General features: G+C 51.9%; 6 protein-coding genes across 6 annotated transcripts; 4 read left to right on the forward strand and 2 right to left on the reverse strand.

Moving 5' to 3' along the window:
* Nucleotides 1–196: 196 nt before the first annotated feature.
* N7498_006633 (ABC transporter ATP-binding protein) lies at nt 197–4,525 on the forward strand (the record flags this gene model as incomplete). Its single annotated transcript, XM_058453695.1, has 5 exons — nt 197–639; nt 693–1,356; nt 1,417–3,406; nt 3,460–3,579; nt 3,648–4,525. The coding sequence occupies 5 exons, from the start codon at nt 197–199 to the stop codon at nt 4,523–4,525; spliced, it is 4,095 nt and encodes a 1,364-aa protein (XP_058307886.1).
* An 897-nt stretch (nt 4,526–5,422) lies between these two features.
* On the forward strand, nt 5,423–6,238 carry N7498_006634 (alpha/beta hydrolase; the record flags this gene model as incomplete). Its single annotated transcript, XM_058453696.1, has 2 exons — nt 5,423–5,824; nt 5,873–6,238. The coding sequence occupies 2 exons, from the start codon at nt 5,423–5,425 to the stop codon at nt 6,236–6,238; spliced, it is 768 nt and encodes a 255-aa protein (XP_058307887.1).
* Nucleotides 6,239–6,404: 166 nt separating this feature from the next.
* Nucleotides 6,405–7,604, reverse strand: N7498_006635 (glycoside hydrolase family 64 protein; the record flags this gene model as incomplete). Its single annotated transcript, XM_058453697.1, has 1 exon — nt 6,405–7,604. One exon carries the CDS (start codon nt 7,602–7,604, stop codon nt 6,405–6,407), a length of 1,200 nt encoding a protein of 399 aa, XP_058307888.1.
* Nucleotides 7,605–7,699: 95 nt separating this feature from the next.
* Nucleotides 7,700–7,993, reverse strand: N7498_006636 (uncharacterized protein; the record flags this gene model as incomplete). The annotated part of the gene is made up of 1 exon (XM_058453698.1): nt 7,700–7,993. The coding sequence occupies one exon, from the start codon at nt 7,991–7,993 to the stop codon at nt 7,700–7,702; it is 294 nt and encodes a 97-aa protein (XP_058307889.1).
* Nucleotides 7,994–11,076: 3,083 nt separating this feature from the next.
* On the forward strand, nt 11,077–12,479 carry N7498_006637 (uncharacterized protein; the record flags this gene model as incomplete). Its single annotated transcript, XM_058453699.1, has 2 exons — nt 11,077–11,130; nt 11,229–12,479. The coding sequence occupies 2 exons, from the start codon at nt 11,077–11,079 to the stop codon at nt 12,477–12,479; spliced, it is 1,305 nt and encodes a 434-aa protein (XP_058307890.1).
* A 1,116-nt stretch (nt 12,480–13,595) lies between these two features.
* N7498_006638 (uncharacterized protein) lies at nt 13,596–16,589 on the forward strand (the record flags this gene model as incomplete). Its single annotated transcript, XM_058453700.1, has 3 exons — nt 13,596–14,802; nt 14,855–15,528; nt 15,588–16,589. 3 exons carry the CDS (start codon nt 13,596–13,598, stop codon nt 16,587–16,589), a joined length of 2,883 nt encoding a protein of 960 aa, XP_058307891.1.
* Nucleotides 16,590–16,687: the final 98 nt, after the last annotated feature.

The raw sequence follows: 16,687 nt of genomic DNA on the forward strand, positions 1-16,687 counted from the left end.
ATTTTCAACTATTGTTCTTGAATCACAATGAATCTGCAGGAAATGGACCGAGTATATGAACCTCTAGAACGATGCTCATTCACTGGCACGTGCGAGCATTTTCCCCATCATATTGCTGTACATATCTACCATGGTCCGATTCACCAAAAGCACATTCTCCCGGTGCGAGATACTTTGAATACGATATCTGACAGCAATGGCCGTCGGCTCCAAGCTACCAGATCCAGACGGCACAGCTGGACTGAAGCCAAGCTGGAAATCATTATTCGGCTTCACGACCCAGCCTCATCTACCAGCCTTCATAATCGGAGCGCTGTTCGCTCTTTTGGCCGGTTGTGTGACACCGGCTCTCGCTATTTTCCTTGGAAATGTGTTCGACGCTTTTACGGCATTCGGAGCTCGTCAGACCGGAGCTGATGAGCTTCGTGACAGAATTGCGACAAACTGTATCGGCATGGTTGGGTTGGGGGCTGCTGGCTGGTTCCTCAACGGCGCATACTTTGCCATATTTGTGGCATTCGGAGAGCTTCAAGTATCAACTATTCGAAGCAGGGTGTTTGTTGAACTACTAAAACGCGATTTTGAATGGTTCGAAGCGCAGAAAGAAGGCTCGGGGGCTTTCCTCTCTGGGATTCAGGCGTGCGTTCCCATCTTTCATGTCAATGAGGACTGCTTTCTGACGCTCTTCATAGGTATGCCCATGACTTGCAAATGGCGACGTCACAGCCACTCGGCCTTCTCCTGCAATACTCATGTCGGTCACTGGCATCGCTAGGTCTGGGATTTTATACATCTTGGAGCCTATCGCTTGTCACTCTTGCTGGGATCCCCATTTTCTCGTCGATCATTGCCTTCCTCTCGACCCGAATGAAATCAAGCATCACTGCTCAACAAGCAGAGCTAACCCACGCTTCCAAGGTCGCCAGCAACGCTATCTCTTCTATCGAATCAGTCAAATGCCTGAATGGTCAAGCTTCAGAGTCTCGGAGCTTTTCAAGTCGGATCGAGCAGTCGGCTAGCCATTATCTCCGACAAGCCCGACTGAATTCCCTGCAAATTTCTTTCATCCGATGGATGATGTTCGGGATGTTTGTTCAAGGCTTCTGGTATGGCAGCTCACTCGCCCGCAACGGGACATTAACTCCGGGGGAAGTGTTGAGGACATTTTGGGCCTGCTTGACTGCAGCCCAGTCTATCGAACAGGTACTTCCTCAGATGATCTTCATGGAAAAGGGAAAGGTTGCCAGCGTGGCTCTCAAGTCCCTTATCCTTAATCGCTCAGACAAAATGGTTGTGAGTGAGGGGAAGGATACAATGTATCCACTTCATTGCGAAGGAGATATTGAGGTGCACAATGTAAGCACATAACACGCCATATTCGTAGATAATAAGATTAATGCTAATATCTCGATCCAGATATCATTTGCCTATCCGGCTCAACCTGACCGAGTCGTCCTGAAGCCATCCACATTCTTCTTCCCGGCGGGGGAGACAACTTTCGTGATTGGCAAAAGTGGTTCTGGCAAAAGCACGCTTAGCCAGCTGCTTATGCGTTTTTATACCCCAGTATCGGGCGAGATACTCATCGACGGCAATCCCATTCAGGCGCTCAATCTCAACTGGATCCGAAACAACGTTACCCTTCTAGAGCAGCGAAGTGTACTCTTCAACGACTCCGTGTTCCAAAATATCGCTTTAGGAAGTCCAAACCAGAGAAATGTCCGTTTGGAAGATGTGAACAGGTCAATAGAGCTCGCCAAGCTTCATAATACCATTGATGGCCTACCCAGAGGCATCGATACTTGCGTCGGTCCGGGTGGAAGCTTTCTCAGTGGCGGCCAAAGGCAAAGAGTGGCTATCGCAAGAGCAAAATTACGCGACACGCCTATCTTGATCCTGGATGAGCCCACCAGTGCTCTCGATCATACCAACCGTGTAGCGGTGATGAAAGCCATTCGCGAGTGGCGCGTGGGGAAAACAACTATCATCATTACCCATGACATGTCTCAGATTGTCAATGAGGACTACCTTTACATACTGGAAAATGGGTCAATTGTGCATTCTGGATTCAGAAAACAGATTGAGAAGCTGCCCGGTACCGAGAAATATTTCGGTTCTACAGCAAAGGCCAGCATGGATGGTATTCAACCAAAATCAGAGCAGATCAACAAAGAGCTTGAATCTGACTGGGATTCATCATCGGTGGAAAGCCTTGAAAGCCTGGAATGTTTACAACTCCCCGTGCCCCAACGTGTACATCAACAGCGACGGCAAACATGGGCGCAGCACCACATCCCTCCCTCATTTCGCGCCTCTGCGTGGGACGGTCCAGCTAAGACCCTTGCACTCTTGTCAACCTCGCTTGGAGAGTCAGCAGAGAATGATTCATTTCCGCAGAGTAAGCGCGTATCTTTTTTAGGGGTACCTTGGGCTCCTACTTCTCACAATGGACCCAACGGGGACGTTGGAATGTCAACAAGAGATCTTGAGATGGTTCGAATTGAACCTCCTGGCCCGAGAACCGACAGCCTACGCCGCTATCGGAAATCAAAACGCTTTTCAATCGACCGCGCCCCATCCATTCTGCAAACACTGAAGCGGCGGAGAGACAAGGAAGAAATGACTCCCCTTTCCCAAATAATGGGAACAATCATGCCAAACCTGACATCAAATCAGCGCGTCCTCCTGTTTTTCGGGATCGCCTCGAGCCTCATTCACGCAAGTGCAACGCCGATTTTCTCGTACTGCCTGTCTCAGCTGTTCAGCACATTCTATACCGGGACCAACAGCGCAAAGCTGACGATGACCTGGTCGCTGGCTGTACTAGGAGTTTCTTTCGCGGACGGCCTGGCCTCTTTCTTCATGCACTACTTCCTCGAGTATTGCGGTGAAGCCTGGATGGACACCCTTCGGAAAAGAGCCTTTCAACGGGTCCTCGATCAGCCTCGAGCATGGTTCGAACAAGATGGCAATAGCTCCCATAGACTCACGTCATATCTTGACCAGAATGGAGAGGACATGCGCAATCTCCTTGGCCGTTTCGCTGGGTTCGTGATCGTAGCAGCTGCAATTACCGTCATGGCGATCATCTGGAGCCTGATAGTTTGCTGGAAGTTGACTTTGGTCGCTCTGGCATGTGGCCCTGTGATTTACGCCATAACAAGAGGATTTGAAGGGGTCAACGGACTGTGGGAACGACGATGCAATGAAGCCAGCAGTTCTGTGACTGATGTTTTCACAGAAACCTTTTCAGAGATTCTTACTGTGAGGACGCTTACACTGGAGGGATACTTTCACCGCAAACAAGCAACGGCTATCACACGGTCCCTGGCAATGGGGTTGAAGCGAGCCGCATACACAGGGCTGCTGTTTGGTATGGTTGAGTCAACTGTTATATTTGCAAGCGGTAACATCATGCTTCTCCCGGGGAAAATGATCATGGGCTAATATTTATTACAGCTCTTATTTTCTACTATGGTGCAATTCTGGTCGCCTCCGAATTCACAGTCAATGAGGTCATGCAAGTGTTCTCGTTGCTTCTTTTTAGCATCGGGTATGCCGCGCAAATCCTATCATGGAGTTCGTCAGCCCTCAGCCCTCAGCCCTCAACCCTATTTCTAATCTATTGCAACTGACCTTGGAAACAGTTCCGCAAATCAACACCTCGCGTGAAATAGCGACTCAACTTCTGCGCCTTGCAAAGCTCCCTGGAGGCTCACACGAACATCGCGGCAGACTGAAGGTGTCGACTTTGACCCCAATCAAGCTCACAAACGTCAACTTCCGATATCCTTCTCGCCCAAATACCTTGGTTCTGAAAAATGTCTCCATCAGCATCGTCAAAAACTCCTGCTCTGCCATCGTGGGACAGTCAGGATCCGGTAAATCAACCATTGCCTCGCTGCTCCTCTCACTCTACGAAGCACCGGTCTCCAGAAACGGTCGTCCCACGGTGACACTCGGGGGCCAAGACATCCTAAACCTACATGTTCCAACACTTCGCTCGCAGATAGCAATTGTCTCACAGCAGCCGAATATTTTCCCGGGTACCATCTTTGCCAACATCAGCTATGGCATGGAGAAGACCTCCGCACTATCATCGATGCCCGCAATCCGCGCCGTAGCACAAGCAGCCGGGATAGATGATTTCATCATGTCGCTTCCCAGGAGTTACTTCACGGTCATAGGTGACGGTGGCATCGGATTATCGGGCGGTCAAAAGCAGCGCGTGGTTATCGCTCGCGCACTCTTTCGCCAACCTCAAGTCCTCATCCTCGACGAAGCCACATCAAGTCTTGACCCCGAAGGAGCAGAGATCGTGCGCCAGACTATCAAACAGCTCGTCTCTGAACGGCGCGGCCTCACGGTTATTATCATCACGCACTCGAAGGAGATGATTGAGATTGCGGATCATGTCGTTGTTCTGGATCAGGGTGTTGTTGTGGAGGATGGGCCATACCGTGTCTTGTCGCAGAGGGTGGGCGGCAAGTTGCATGAGCTGATCAATGATTCTCAAGAACACTAGGCATATGCACTTCAGTTTTTCCTGGGCTTTTCAACCTCTCCTGCGCTATCTTATCAAAATATTATTTTCTTCGTGTTCGTTACCCAAAGGTCATCATACATAAGTCAGTCATAAGAGCATTGACGATTCAAATGTTCGAATGGTCTTTGATCTCCTGGAAAATCCTGCTGCCCAGCATGGCTTGAAGGGAGGGGGTTTCCACCGCAAATCTGGAGCAACGGCGTAATATTGTGCTAGTGATAGGCCACTTTCTAGAATACGAGTGGGGAAATCCTGACGAGGCTAATGAGTTGATATTGTGAATGTGTATGCATGCAACTTCGGTTCAACGAACTCTTGTTTTTAGAACTGGTGTCTTACAAGTCGACATGGCAAATATTCCTGGAAGAGGGGTAACTGTCTTATTGGATACAGCGTATCCTCGGACTTTTGTCTCGTTCTGGTGTTTTAATAAATTTCAAACTCGCTTTGACTATTCGGTTTCGGATATGAGGCCTGTGATCTCGTTCGGGGCTGCGCAATCTATTCTATCCACGAGTTCAAAACGAAGCGAAGAGTCTAACGTCTTGCACCCCTCGAATGGGTTAACCTCGTCAACGTTCGTAATTTCTGAAAAAGGCAATGGCCTTCTGATAATCTAGGGCTTTGGCCCATGGAGAAGCGGCAGCTGCCGCTAAGTCCATGATCATGGGAGGCCCTACAATACTATTTACGGTAGTGACGGCCGAGAACCCGCGAAAATACGAGACGCGTGCGCATCAGCGGGGAATCAGCACGACACATTAGAGGCCGCAATCGGCAAAATCACTACCATCACAACAAGCACCAGAGCTTATAGCTTATTATATATTTCTTTTCTTCTCAGCAATCCCAAAGCGTCCATCACCGGATTAAATCATGAGCAAACCAACTTTCATCTTGGCGCCGGGCGCGTGGTACCCGCCCACAGCATTCAACCCACTCATCGAGAAGCTGAGCGACTACACCTGCCGCACAGTGGCCTTCCCCTCAATCCAACAGGCAACTACCGTGCAGGACTTGCAGCCTGACATCAACAGTGTCCGCACGCTGGTCGAGTCGGAGGCAGACGCGGGGCACGATGTTATCATGGTTTTGCACAGCTGGGCCGGGTTACCAGTTTGCAGTGCGCTGGATGGACTGAGCAAAGCCGAGCGCGAGAAAGACGGCAAGCAGGGTGGCGTCATCAGGCTGGTATTCTTTGCAGGTTTCATTCCCCAAGTCGGCGAGAGTTTGATCGGTGCATTCGGAGGTGCCCCGCCTCCGTGGTATGTTCGCGAGGTATGTGATCCCCCATCGGCGCAAAGTATAATATATTGACAGCCGCAGGTTGAGAATGGAACTGTCACGGCTAGTGATCCCTTTTGGCTTTTCTTCCACGATGTTCCTGATGGTCAGGAGTGGGCTGCTACGCTTCGGCCTCATGCTTGGGCTACCAAGAACGCGCCTGCGACTAGTGCGGCGTATTACCAGATTCCGTCTTCATATCTGCTTTGCGAAGAGGATCGCGCTATTCCGATGGCGGTGCAGCAGCTGATGGTTGATCGAGCTCAGACGAGGGGTGCGCAGATTGAGACGGAGAAGATCGCGACGTCACATTCTCCTTGGCTTGTGCACCCGGAGAAGGTGGCGGAGTATCTTCGCCGACAAGCTGGCGAGTCGATTTACACCTTCTCAGGCATGAAAAATACCTAGCGAGGTATATATGTGTTACACTCTATAGCGGTATATGTATGACGCTAGAAATGGGCAATCTTATTCTCAGGCATATCCTCAGGCTATACACAGAAAAACGTCAGAGTAACTATCTACGTTGCATGTACAAAGCTTTCCGATATTGTGTAGACGTCGGATCATCAGTTCACTTCTTCCGGAACAGTTTGCGCAGAGTCTTCCCCATGGTCTTCCCCATGGTCTTCCCCATAGTCTTCCCCAGACAAGTCTGTTTCCCGCCCAGAGTAACAGTCAACAGCTTCGGATTGGGGTCATAGACACTTCCTGACTGGTCTACGCCATCGGTGGGACCAACGTCATCGTAGGGGAATGCGTAGCCAAGATTGTCCAGGTTCGTCGCGTGGCAGATGCGCGCGTAATGGTTTGTGATGGCGTTCTGGTAGTAATCCGCGACTATCTCGCCGTTCGGCTGGTCTGAGTCGATGAGGAGAGTAGACCGGTTGAATGCGGCAGCCAGACGAGCGGTGATCGCGTCCTTGGTGCTATTTCCCGAGACGGCGAAAGCGCCAGAGCTGTTGCTGAAGATGTCTGCCGTGGATGGCTGGGCGTAAGAGATGCCCCCAGTTGAGAAGTTGAGGGTGCCGTTAGAGACTGTTGCGGTGACATTGCCTGCCGACCCTTGAGTATTGACTGTCAAAGGTGTGCTGGTATACTTGGACCAGACTTGATTGACGTAGCCAGCGTAGTATGTACTGAACAGCCCACTGTTGAGTATGATGCCGGTGTTTGGAGACACGGCGCGAAGGTTGGTGCCATTGTTCGTGACGATTAGTTTGTCCCAGCCCGCCCCGTCTTTCGCGTTCTGGGCCTGTAGTTCGGAGCATATAGCAGCCAGCCCGTTGGCTGGGAGGCCTTCCACGGTATTGGTCGCGCCGGACGTAGTCGTCAACGTCAAGGCAATGGGCAGCGAGACAAAGTCTACGTAGGTAATGTTGGCAAAGAGCTGTGACGAGTTCCAGGTGAACTCGCAAAAATCCCAAACCAGATTGTAGTTTGCGTCCGAAGGATTGGACGATGATGGCTCGACCAGCGCGGGGCCCGGGTTCACGTAAAAGGTCAATTTGCCGCCGACTACAAACCACAGTCGGGCTCCCGCCAGATGTGGGATGGTCACCGCGGTGGTGCTTCCCGATGCACCGAGCGGGATGGCGCAGTCCTGCGCGAGGGCAGTTACCGTGGTCGACGGTGATGTTGGGTAGTAAGCCGTCTTGCCGTCGGCTTGCAGGAGGAACAGCGCATTGTTGTTGTCAATGGCCAGGCCGGTAATATAGGCGTAGGCCGTGTTCGAGCCAGACTGATTGACTAGATTGATGCTCAGGGTCGCCATGACCACAGCTGATATTCAGAAAAGGAGCTGGCGAAGTCGAGGTATCCACAGGGCTGAAGAAAGTGCCGACGGCGGGGCTGCACTCAGACCCATAATTATAACTGTACGATCTCCGACCGATATGCCTCGAGTTTCCGTTTCCATCCCCAGACTGTGGAGTAGGGCAGGCTGACAAGACCCTGTGATACAATGGCGCGGCCTTTCGCCTTCTCCTGATCGACCTCTGGATGCGCCGATTGGACTAACACGCCAACCGATGCTCGATATGCGCAGATCATCGCTCGGATAGCTTCTGCACAGAGGTCCGAAACGGGCGAATCCCCCCGCATGTGCGTCATCCCGCGATCATGCCGGACATCTACGTGATCCCATCCCCACGTGTCAGCCATGGCCGCGTCCCTTCGGCAAGGGATACCCCACGGGGAAGACAATACCAGGATTATCTGCCGAAGAATCGCAGGATGTGGACTTCGGGGAGGCCGAACGACTTGTCAAGTTCCGGAGGTACGTGACGGTCATCAAGGTTTGGTATGCAATTTATGCGAACCTTCCGCATGGCGTCCAGGACCGCGCGTGAGTATGAGGACCTTAAGGCACGTGGAAACTAAGCGTGTATACAAGCAAAACCACGAAGGAGCCATGGAAACATTGGCGGAGGATTAGCTTCCAAGGTTTGTTACTAACATCGGAGCACGCAACCATCATCCTCCACCTTGGATTAGTGGAAAGGGAACAAATTCGCGTCATAGCAAATTTAACCTCTTTCACTAGCCCCACCTGCCCACCCACTTTATCCAGGGGAGGTATCCCCTCTAGGTTACCCCCTTGGGCCTTTCTTCTCTCTACCGCCCATATCCAGCCTTCAGCGCCCAACGCGTATCAAACTCCCGAGGATACACGCAAGGATTCCCCGCGACTACCCACGGAACCCAGGCCAAGGACATCTGCACCTCCTTTGCCTGAGATTTCTCCAGCCTCTGGATGGCGAAAACTACTTTCCTCGCGACTGGGACGTCAGTAAACCCTTGATCAGCTTCGGTCTCACTAGTGCGTCTATCACCCGAGATTTGAGGAATAATCTGGATCTATTGCGATCTCGAGGAAAATCAACTGCATATTGTGCACTCAGAGCACCGCTTCAAGGATGAGACGGGATGACTGATAGACATCAAGTGTTCCGAGGATCTAGATAATTTCCCCTGTACCGACTATGACTGCTGGGGGTAAGCGCCTGCCAAACCTCGTCGCTCAGGGTGCGATGTTCACGTGATTTCCGAGGCCAGCAATGGGCCAAGGTTAGATTAAGGACCACTTTCGGGGTCCAAGGCTTCAAACGTGAATCTTGTACCTATCCTGCGGACATGTCGAGGAATGTAAGTGGGTCGCGGATCTTTACCCATAGGATTTCAACTTATCTTTTCGCCGAAAATACAACGAAGACAATGAGAAAAATCCGCTCTGTGACTCGATGAGAAGATGAATAACATTTTTGCGTACAGTAGAGGACGCCGTTGGGATACCTCGGTCTCGATCTGCGGGATACTGGCCAAGATGCGTCGTCTAGAGAAACCAAGTATCTTGATCTTCACTCATGGCATTCGGGGAGATACTTCAGGTTGGACGCAAGCGTCTCAGTGCTCAACTTTGCTCAACCCGATCCTGCGGCCGTTGTTCAAATCTGACGAGTCTCCAGTGACAGTCTGCGTACGTTCGTTTGGATGACAGGGATAACCAAACCGAGAAAGTCTTCCGGTGTACTCAGGATTATCTTTACAGGGCTGCAATTTCGACCATTTGAGATTGTCTCACCGGACAAGAACTTTGGACGTTGTGAATTTAGGGGCACGGAACGATAATCATGATCCTATTCAAGGGACTATGCGCCTGCCCGTGCATTGGTCATCCAGCAGTGCGGCTAGCCGGTATCAAGATAGGAATATCAGTGACAACCTCTGGTGCAGACGGCGTTGAAGGGCAGTTTTGATATCGCTGTGGTAGGGCTAGCGATGGTAAACATGATGGACTCCGAAACGATCATCGGTGTGTCAGGGCCAGACGATGACTTCGAGGAGGGGAGGGGAGGGCGGTGAAATCTGTGAATAGCTTCAAAGTCGACGAAGTAGTAAACACGCATTGGCAGGATGGGGAGAGGTCAATTACCTGTGCAGGAATGAGGGGGCGGCATACCATCAAGTTCCAAGTATTCTTGTTACCAAATCCCCCCCCGCTAGTCGAGTGGTTAAATACGAAAAGGTTAACGGCCTGGTCGAATGATACCTTACCCCAAGACTTGCTGGACGTCACGACTCGGGCGTCACTGTACAAAGACTATGTGCAGTGGGGGCAGTAATTGAAAGGGTCGGGAGTGCCCTTCGGGGTCGGGTATATCCTTCGGGATGGGCGCATCCTACGGGATGGGGTTATTTTTTTTTCCTTTTCCCCCTGGCTATACTACGATAGTAGTAAGTATTGCTAGAGAGTATCACGAGAATGCTATGTTATGCCTATTGCGGGGTAGGCAGGCTATCGCGAGATCTGTCGCGAACCCATCGCGAACCCGCCGTGAACGCGAAGATATCACCGAACATAAGTCACTTTGAGTTCAGCTTGTTATAAGGTGATTTACAGGGTTGACCGTTCGAAACCAGGATGTGACTTTGGTCCTACTCTTTTGTATTTTCTATTTCTTTGCAAACATGCCCGAATGATGTGAGCGACGCTCGTGTTTACTATTTTGAGCGAAGACGACTAGCGGCGCAGAGGGGAAGTGCGCCTACTCCATGTGTTCGTTGATCATTGCACGGTGCAGTTGATCAAGTATCAAGATGGGAATCAATGACAGCCTCCTAGCAATTTCCCCCTTTGAGCTAGTGTTAGGTTGTGGACTATTTATTCGCATCCCTCGGATATAGCAGATGAATACCCGCCTACTCCCCCTTGCCTCGTACCATTCGGTGCCTGTGTCACCGTGCCTCTCGCCCTTACCTGCACACACACCGTGCACACACACCGTGTACCCAACAACTCGTGTACTGCTGCACGAGTGCCAAGGGCGAAGGCCTCGAGCGAGACTGTCTCAGGCCCGGGATGTATCCACCCGCACTATCCACACCGTGCGAAGATCTCCCGCGCGCATCAACTCGACGATCCCTGACGTTTGAGGGTCAAGAAGGGGCAGAGCACAGACTCGATAAGCACACGAGACAGGATCGACACCGACGTTCAGGTTAAACCGGGATTCTGGCATTAGCTTTGACGCCTCCACTTGACGCGCGCTACGTCTCACTGCTCCACTCGCCCTGCGATAATAATAGGCGGCGACGTGGACTGGCCGACTCCACCTATGTTTGGGATTAAATCCGGTGGCTGATCACCTTTGTGCCTCTTCAGCTCGACTTCCAACACTTCACGGGTTTTCACCTTCCATGCCTTCCGAGGATCTCTAGGGCCCGCTGCCCGCGCATTCCACGCCATGTACATTCCACAGAAACGGGCTCTTAGCCACAAAAATAGCATCTTTATCGTTGTATGTGCTAGTGCTTCCGATCGCATCCGCTCATTTGACTCCTTCGGTCCCATCACCGTTTCGTTTGTTGAATTGTTACTAACTCGGCTTCCTACTAGTGTGCTGCCTGCATCATCTTCATCCTCGCCTGTTGCGTGTGCTTCTATTTCGGCGCTCGATGGCTACGTCAGCGACACTACAACCCGAAGTATATCCCCGGGCAATTCTTGAAAAGCAAATGGAAACACTGGTGCCCCGGTAGCGCCTCCTACGGTCAAGTCCCAAATCCTCGAGCTCAAAATGCGGATGATACTGCGTATCATGGGGGCGGAGGAACCCCAGAAATGACTACCGTCACCAACAACGCCGGCGTCCAACGTGAAACTTCCGTCCGATCCATCATGACCCTGCCGCCCTACTCCGTCACCCCAAAACCGACCGAGCAAGTCGTTGCCCGCGAGGGCGAACGAGGTGGCATGGACATGGTTGTGGAGTTCCCCGAGACGGTTGATGAGCAGGAACAACGCCGCGAAGAACAAATGGAATCTCTCTACCAGCTTCGTCTGCAGCGGCGCCTGGAACACGCCGAACGAGAGGCCCGTCGGCGTGATAGACGGGAAGCACGAGCTCGAGGTGACTCAGCGCGTCTGGAGCAATTGGCAGCGGAGTCCCGCGCCCGAAACAATCGTCGGCATGGAGCCAACGGCAGCAACACTTCTCTCAATGCAGCAACAATCATTGCCGAGCACCAGTCTCGTGAGCGGGATAGACGCATATCCAGCGTCAGCTATGCTTCAATCGGTCATGTCCGCCACGACGGCTCGCGTCTTCGAGCCAACTCCCACGACTCGGATCACCACCCGCTCCTACCGAATGCCGTCGTGGATTCATCATCTTCCTCATTGATGGACCCACCTAGCGTGCGCTCACGAGTTCAATCACTCACATCCTCGATCTTGACGGCATCAACATCCATGATCGAAGCCGAGCCACTATTTCTCCGTCCAACATCAACTCACCTGTCCAGCCGCCCAGCCTCAGTCTCTCAGCCCGACGAAGGCGACCTAGGCACTCTGAACATCCCCCCGCCACCAGAGTACGAGCATCTAGACTGGGGCGATGCACCCGCATATGAAAGTCCGACACGCGAACGCCACGCAAGCCCCAGCCCCAGCCGCCAACTTCCCCAATTATCCCGCCTGCCCTCCATCCACGTCGGCATGGCCTCGCCAATAGCAGTCTCCCCAGTAACCCCAACTTCGCTTCGAGGCTTCGAGCTGGATAGTAACCCGCCGACACCGCCAACCCCGGCGGGCCCGATCCCAGCCGTCGTTTCGTCTACCTCCACAAGACGTGCCCCTGTTTCATGATCCACCCAGGGGAATTATTTCAAATTATTATTATTTTCGCACGGCGTTAATGAGCATGATTTCACGATTTGTATTAGCATATCTCCATTTTTCGGCCTGTCCCGTTTGGTCGGAGGTCTTTCTCCTTCGGTCAGCAAGGCGTTCAGGGTTTGTTGGACAGTAAGGTCTGCAAATTTTTTCTTGCTTTCTATTTCGTGACTTTGATTTATTGATACTTGTTGGTATACCATGGGACACGCTGATTTCAGCGAAGGGGATTTTACTGGGATGGGATAGGGATTAGGATGGAGTGGATATGTAGATTTCATATTAAATGTGCATTTTTATCAATTCTCCGATTCAAATTCCTTTTGTCAGTCATCTTCTCTCGGGCTCCTATCAGTCTTTTGACTTTCCGTCCTAGAAAATGAGCGAAGACGTTCGTTCGTTCTGATTCTCTGCTCACCATGAACATGACAAGCGGGCCGCTGCCGACGTCCGTCGGCGAATTAAGGATGTGGAGATTGGACATCCTGCAATAATCTCAACGGGTAACGAGTGGGTGTAAGCTGGGATCAATTTGTTCCTAGGAAGGTTCAACATATTCAATCAAGAGACTTCCACCGTTTTCAAGCGGTAAAGTGTATTTTGGAAAACTTTTGGGAAGTCCTACTTGTGGAGGTAAAGTCTTGAGTAACTTTCTTGAAATCTTGTAGGCCTCGCTTAGCTCTCTTCTATTCTTCTATGTAGTTTTAATTGTTTCGACATATTGTGCTGCCAATTCGCAAAAAGAAAGAGCGGAGGTTGTGGATGAACTGAGTACGATATATATCTATTCAGGCTCGACACTCCTGGGTTCCAAATAGGCGTCTACATAATAGCTGTGACATAAAAACTTTCCAGGTTCGCACGACCATGAGCATCCAAAGAACAATACATTTCAGAATCGAACTCGCGGTAAACAAGAGTCCCCAAGAGAGGTTGAACCTTGGAAGTAGAACGGGCCGCGAGTGGAGAGCCGGACGGGGCAACGATTGGCGGAGACGCGCGACCAAAACATTCCGCGGCCAAAACAAAACCAAAGCTCAACCTTGGACCTTCCTCCGTCGTTTCCCCATGCTCCGCTAGTTTGTTGACATGCCTCTTTCCGACGCCAGTTTTACGGTGTCCGATTTTGATCCTGAGCACGAAGCCCTCGCGTCCACTCGCGAGTTTGGCAGTCCACAACTTCCCAACATGAAATACCACGACGAAGAACCCGACTTCGCCATCAACACATCCACTCTCGACCGCGCCTTTCCCGACTTCTCTCAGCTCCCCACTTCCGAGGAAGAAGACGCTTTTGACGGAGAAGTTAGCGGAGGCGTAAATGCAGGCGTCATGTCCGATTCGGAAGGTGAATTGTCCTTGGAGCTCGGCCGCGGCCTGGCTAAATCGTCTCGTCGTCTAGACGACTCTCGCGATTCCGTCATGAGCTTCCAGAATAGCGTGCGGTCCTCCTCTCCTGCCGTGCGCGTCGAATACCCAACCCCCCAGAAACAACAACCCGCCCGCTCGACGCGACGCGCTGTCAGCGAAAATCTCAGGAGAGATGCCCAATTAAGACGAGCCACTCAGGCTCAAAAGGAAATCATGAGCCCTCAAGTCTCCAGCAAAACTCGTGAGCAACGACGAACTTTCTCAGATATGCACGCCAAGGTGCGTGACAACTACGATGGGTCTTTCTTGGGCGATGAACGTCCTACTCCCGTGGACATCAAGCCTCGATCGACACGTTTCAACCAGGCCAACAACTCGCAAGAAATTGCCGAAGCCGTTGAACGCGCTAGTCGTGAAGCCTACGCCAAGGAGCGCAAAGGCAGTGCGGCCGGCACACCACGTAAGAATACCCCGACATCAAACACCCTTAACCACAACAACACCATGGGTGATACCATGACTCGCCAATCCTTCCTCCTTCCCGACCTCCCTAATATCTCCGAGTTGGTTTCCGGTGTTTACGAAGATGGTACCCCCGTTTTCTCTCGTCAACACAAAATGCGGTCCACCCGTTTCGTCTCTCCTCCCCACGACGCGGCCGATGTGTCTTTGACTCGTGAACACATGCCCCTCGATGCTGTCCCAATTCCCGAAGACGAGAAGGCCCTCTTTGTTTCTCTCCGCCTCTTGCAAGACAAGGTCTCCGAGCTGGAGATGTTCAAGTCCGATGCCGAGAAGCGCATCGATAACTACCGCCAGGAGAATGCTGCTCTCAAGGCAGGCAGGTCGCGCCATTCCGACAAGCACCAGGTTGATCATGGATTGTACAAGGGTAGCTCCAAGCGACTTGCCAGCGAGTACCAAAGTTTGTACAACCCCATTCCAACGTTGGGGTTCATCCTAACGTGATTACACAGAACTCGAGGCAGCGAACATTTCCCTGCAGAACCAGCTTGATATTGCGGACCGCAAGACCCAGGTCCAAGAAGCGGCCATCAAACGCCTGAACCAGGACCGCGAGTCCGCTATTTCGCAACTTGGTGTAGCTTACCTTGAAACACGCGAACTCAAGGCCGAAAACGACCAATTGCGACAGGAAAACGCAGAGCTCAGGGGCCAGCTGCCGAGGATCTCAAGCTACAAGACCCAGGAACAGGAAATGCAAGAGACTGATGCTAGCTTCAGCGCGTCGGATGCCGAAGACAGCCATATTCATACCGAACGCAGCGGTGATATGAGCCGCAGCACCAGAGATATCACCTCCAGGAGCACCAGATCCAACAAACGCCAGGAAGAGTCGCGTGCGAAGGTTTCGACTCAAGTTGACAAGGAGATTACTCGACTTGAGCAGGAACGCGCAGAGGAAGCCCTTTTCTCCCTGGACGTGCCCAACCAGAGACGTTCGTCCAAGGCCGCCCGGTCAGAACTTCCTCCCCATTTCGACTCGAAGAGTGCCCGCAAACAACCCAACACGAGCAAGCAGCGTGTGAAGCGTGTTATTATGGAGGACAGGAGTGGACCTGTTGAGGCCACGGAGCAGACTAGGGCATCCTCGGATGCGGATGACCTCACCTTGCTGAGTGTAATTGATGTGAGTATTCGGCTGATCACTTTATCTCATCTTGGACACGGCTAAACCATAATCTCTAGACAAATGAAATCGCCCGTCTACGAAAGACTCTTGAGGAAGAGCGACTGTCTCGAAAGAACCGTCGTTCCAGTGTGCAGAAGGATCTGACTGCCAACGAGACGATGAATTCGACACGACAGAGCATTCTCAAAGCGCCGCTTCCCCGAAAATCATCCCTCAAGACAACACAGCCGGCCATTCCCCGTCCTGCCTCCGCCATCGGTGATGTTACTGCTCGGTCTATGGCCACCAGTGAGGGTGATGCTAGCCTGGTCGTGCCCACTGCTGATCGCCCGAGGCGGCACTCGGACCACTCTGTTGCGTCGATGTCGCAGAAGAAGAAGCGTTCTCCGACGGAGGATATGACATCTGCATTCATCCTTCCTGATATCACCTTGAGCCGTGCCGAGATCGCCGCCAGCAACCCTTCAAAACTTCCACAGGCCACTCAGCGTGCCCTTGATGACATCGCCCAACATGACGGGAAGAACTGCATGGTTTGCAAAAACTCCCCGCCCCACGACGGGCCTTGCAACCATGACTCCGTCAAGATCTCCAAGCCAATCCCTGTTTCTGAGCGTATGCCGGACCCCACGCCATACAACGAGGATCCCACAATGCGCCCCTCGCAACCTCCATCTGTGGCTCTTGCTACCGTCCTCAAAGCCCTCGAAGACGAACTTTCGCATCTCAAGATGCAGCTTGTCAGCTACCAAAGCGCCTTCAACAAACTCGATGCCTCCCTGGGCAAAAAGCAACGCAAGGCCCTTACCGAGAACATCGAGAAGACCATCAAAGACATCGATCTGAAGTCCGACCAGATCTACGCGCTGTACGATGTCCTTGAAGGACAACATGGCAGAGGCGATCTCACCGAGCAGGAGATGGAGATGACTCTCCAATCTATCGGTATCGATACCACTACTAATACTCTGGACAAGGGTCAGGTAGATGAAGAGTCCGAGGACGATTTGCCATGGGAAGGGATTGAAAGTACAGCTGAGTTGACGGGGCGTACTTAATGGTGTAAACAAGCGTTTTTCTGTCTCTATTGAGGTTGTCCTTTCTGTGTACTTTACGGGAGTTTACATTGCTTGTTCAAACATGAGCGAATTTGTTT

Source organism: Penicillium cinerascens (assembly GCF_028974065.1).
Source record: "Penicillium cinerascens strain IBT 15544 chromosome Unknown contig_6_segment0_segment0, whole genome shotgun sequence".
Lineage (NCBI taxonomy): Eukaryota > Fungi > Ascomycota > Eurotiomycetes > Eurotiales > Aspergillaceae > Penicillium > Penicillium cinerascens.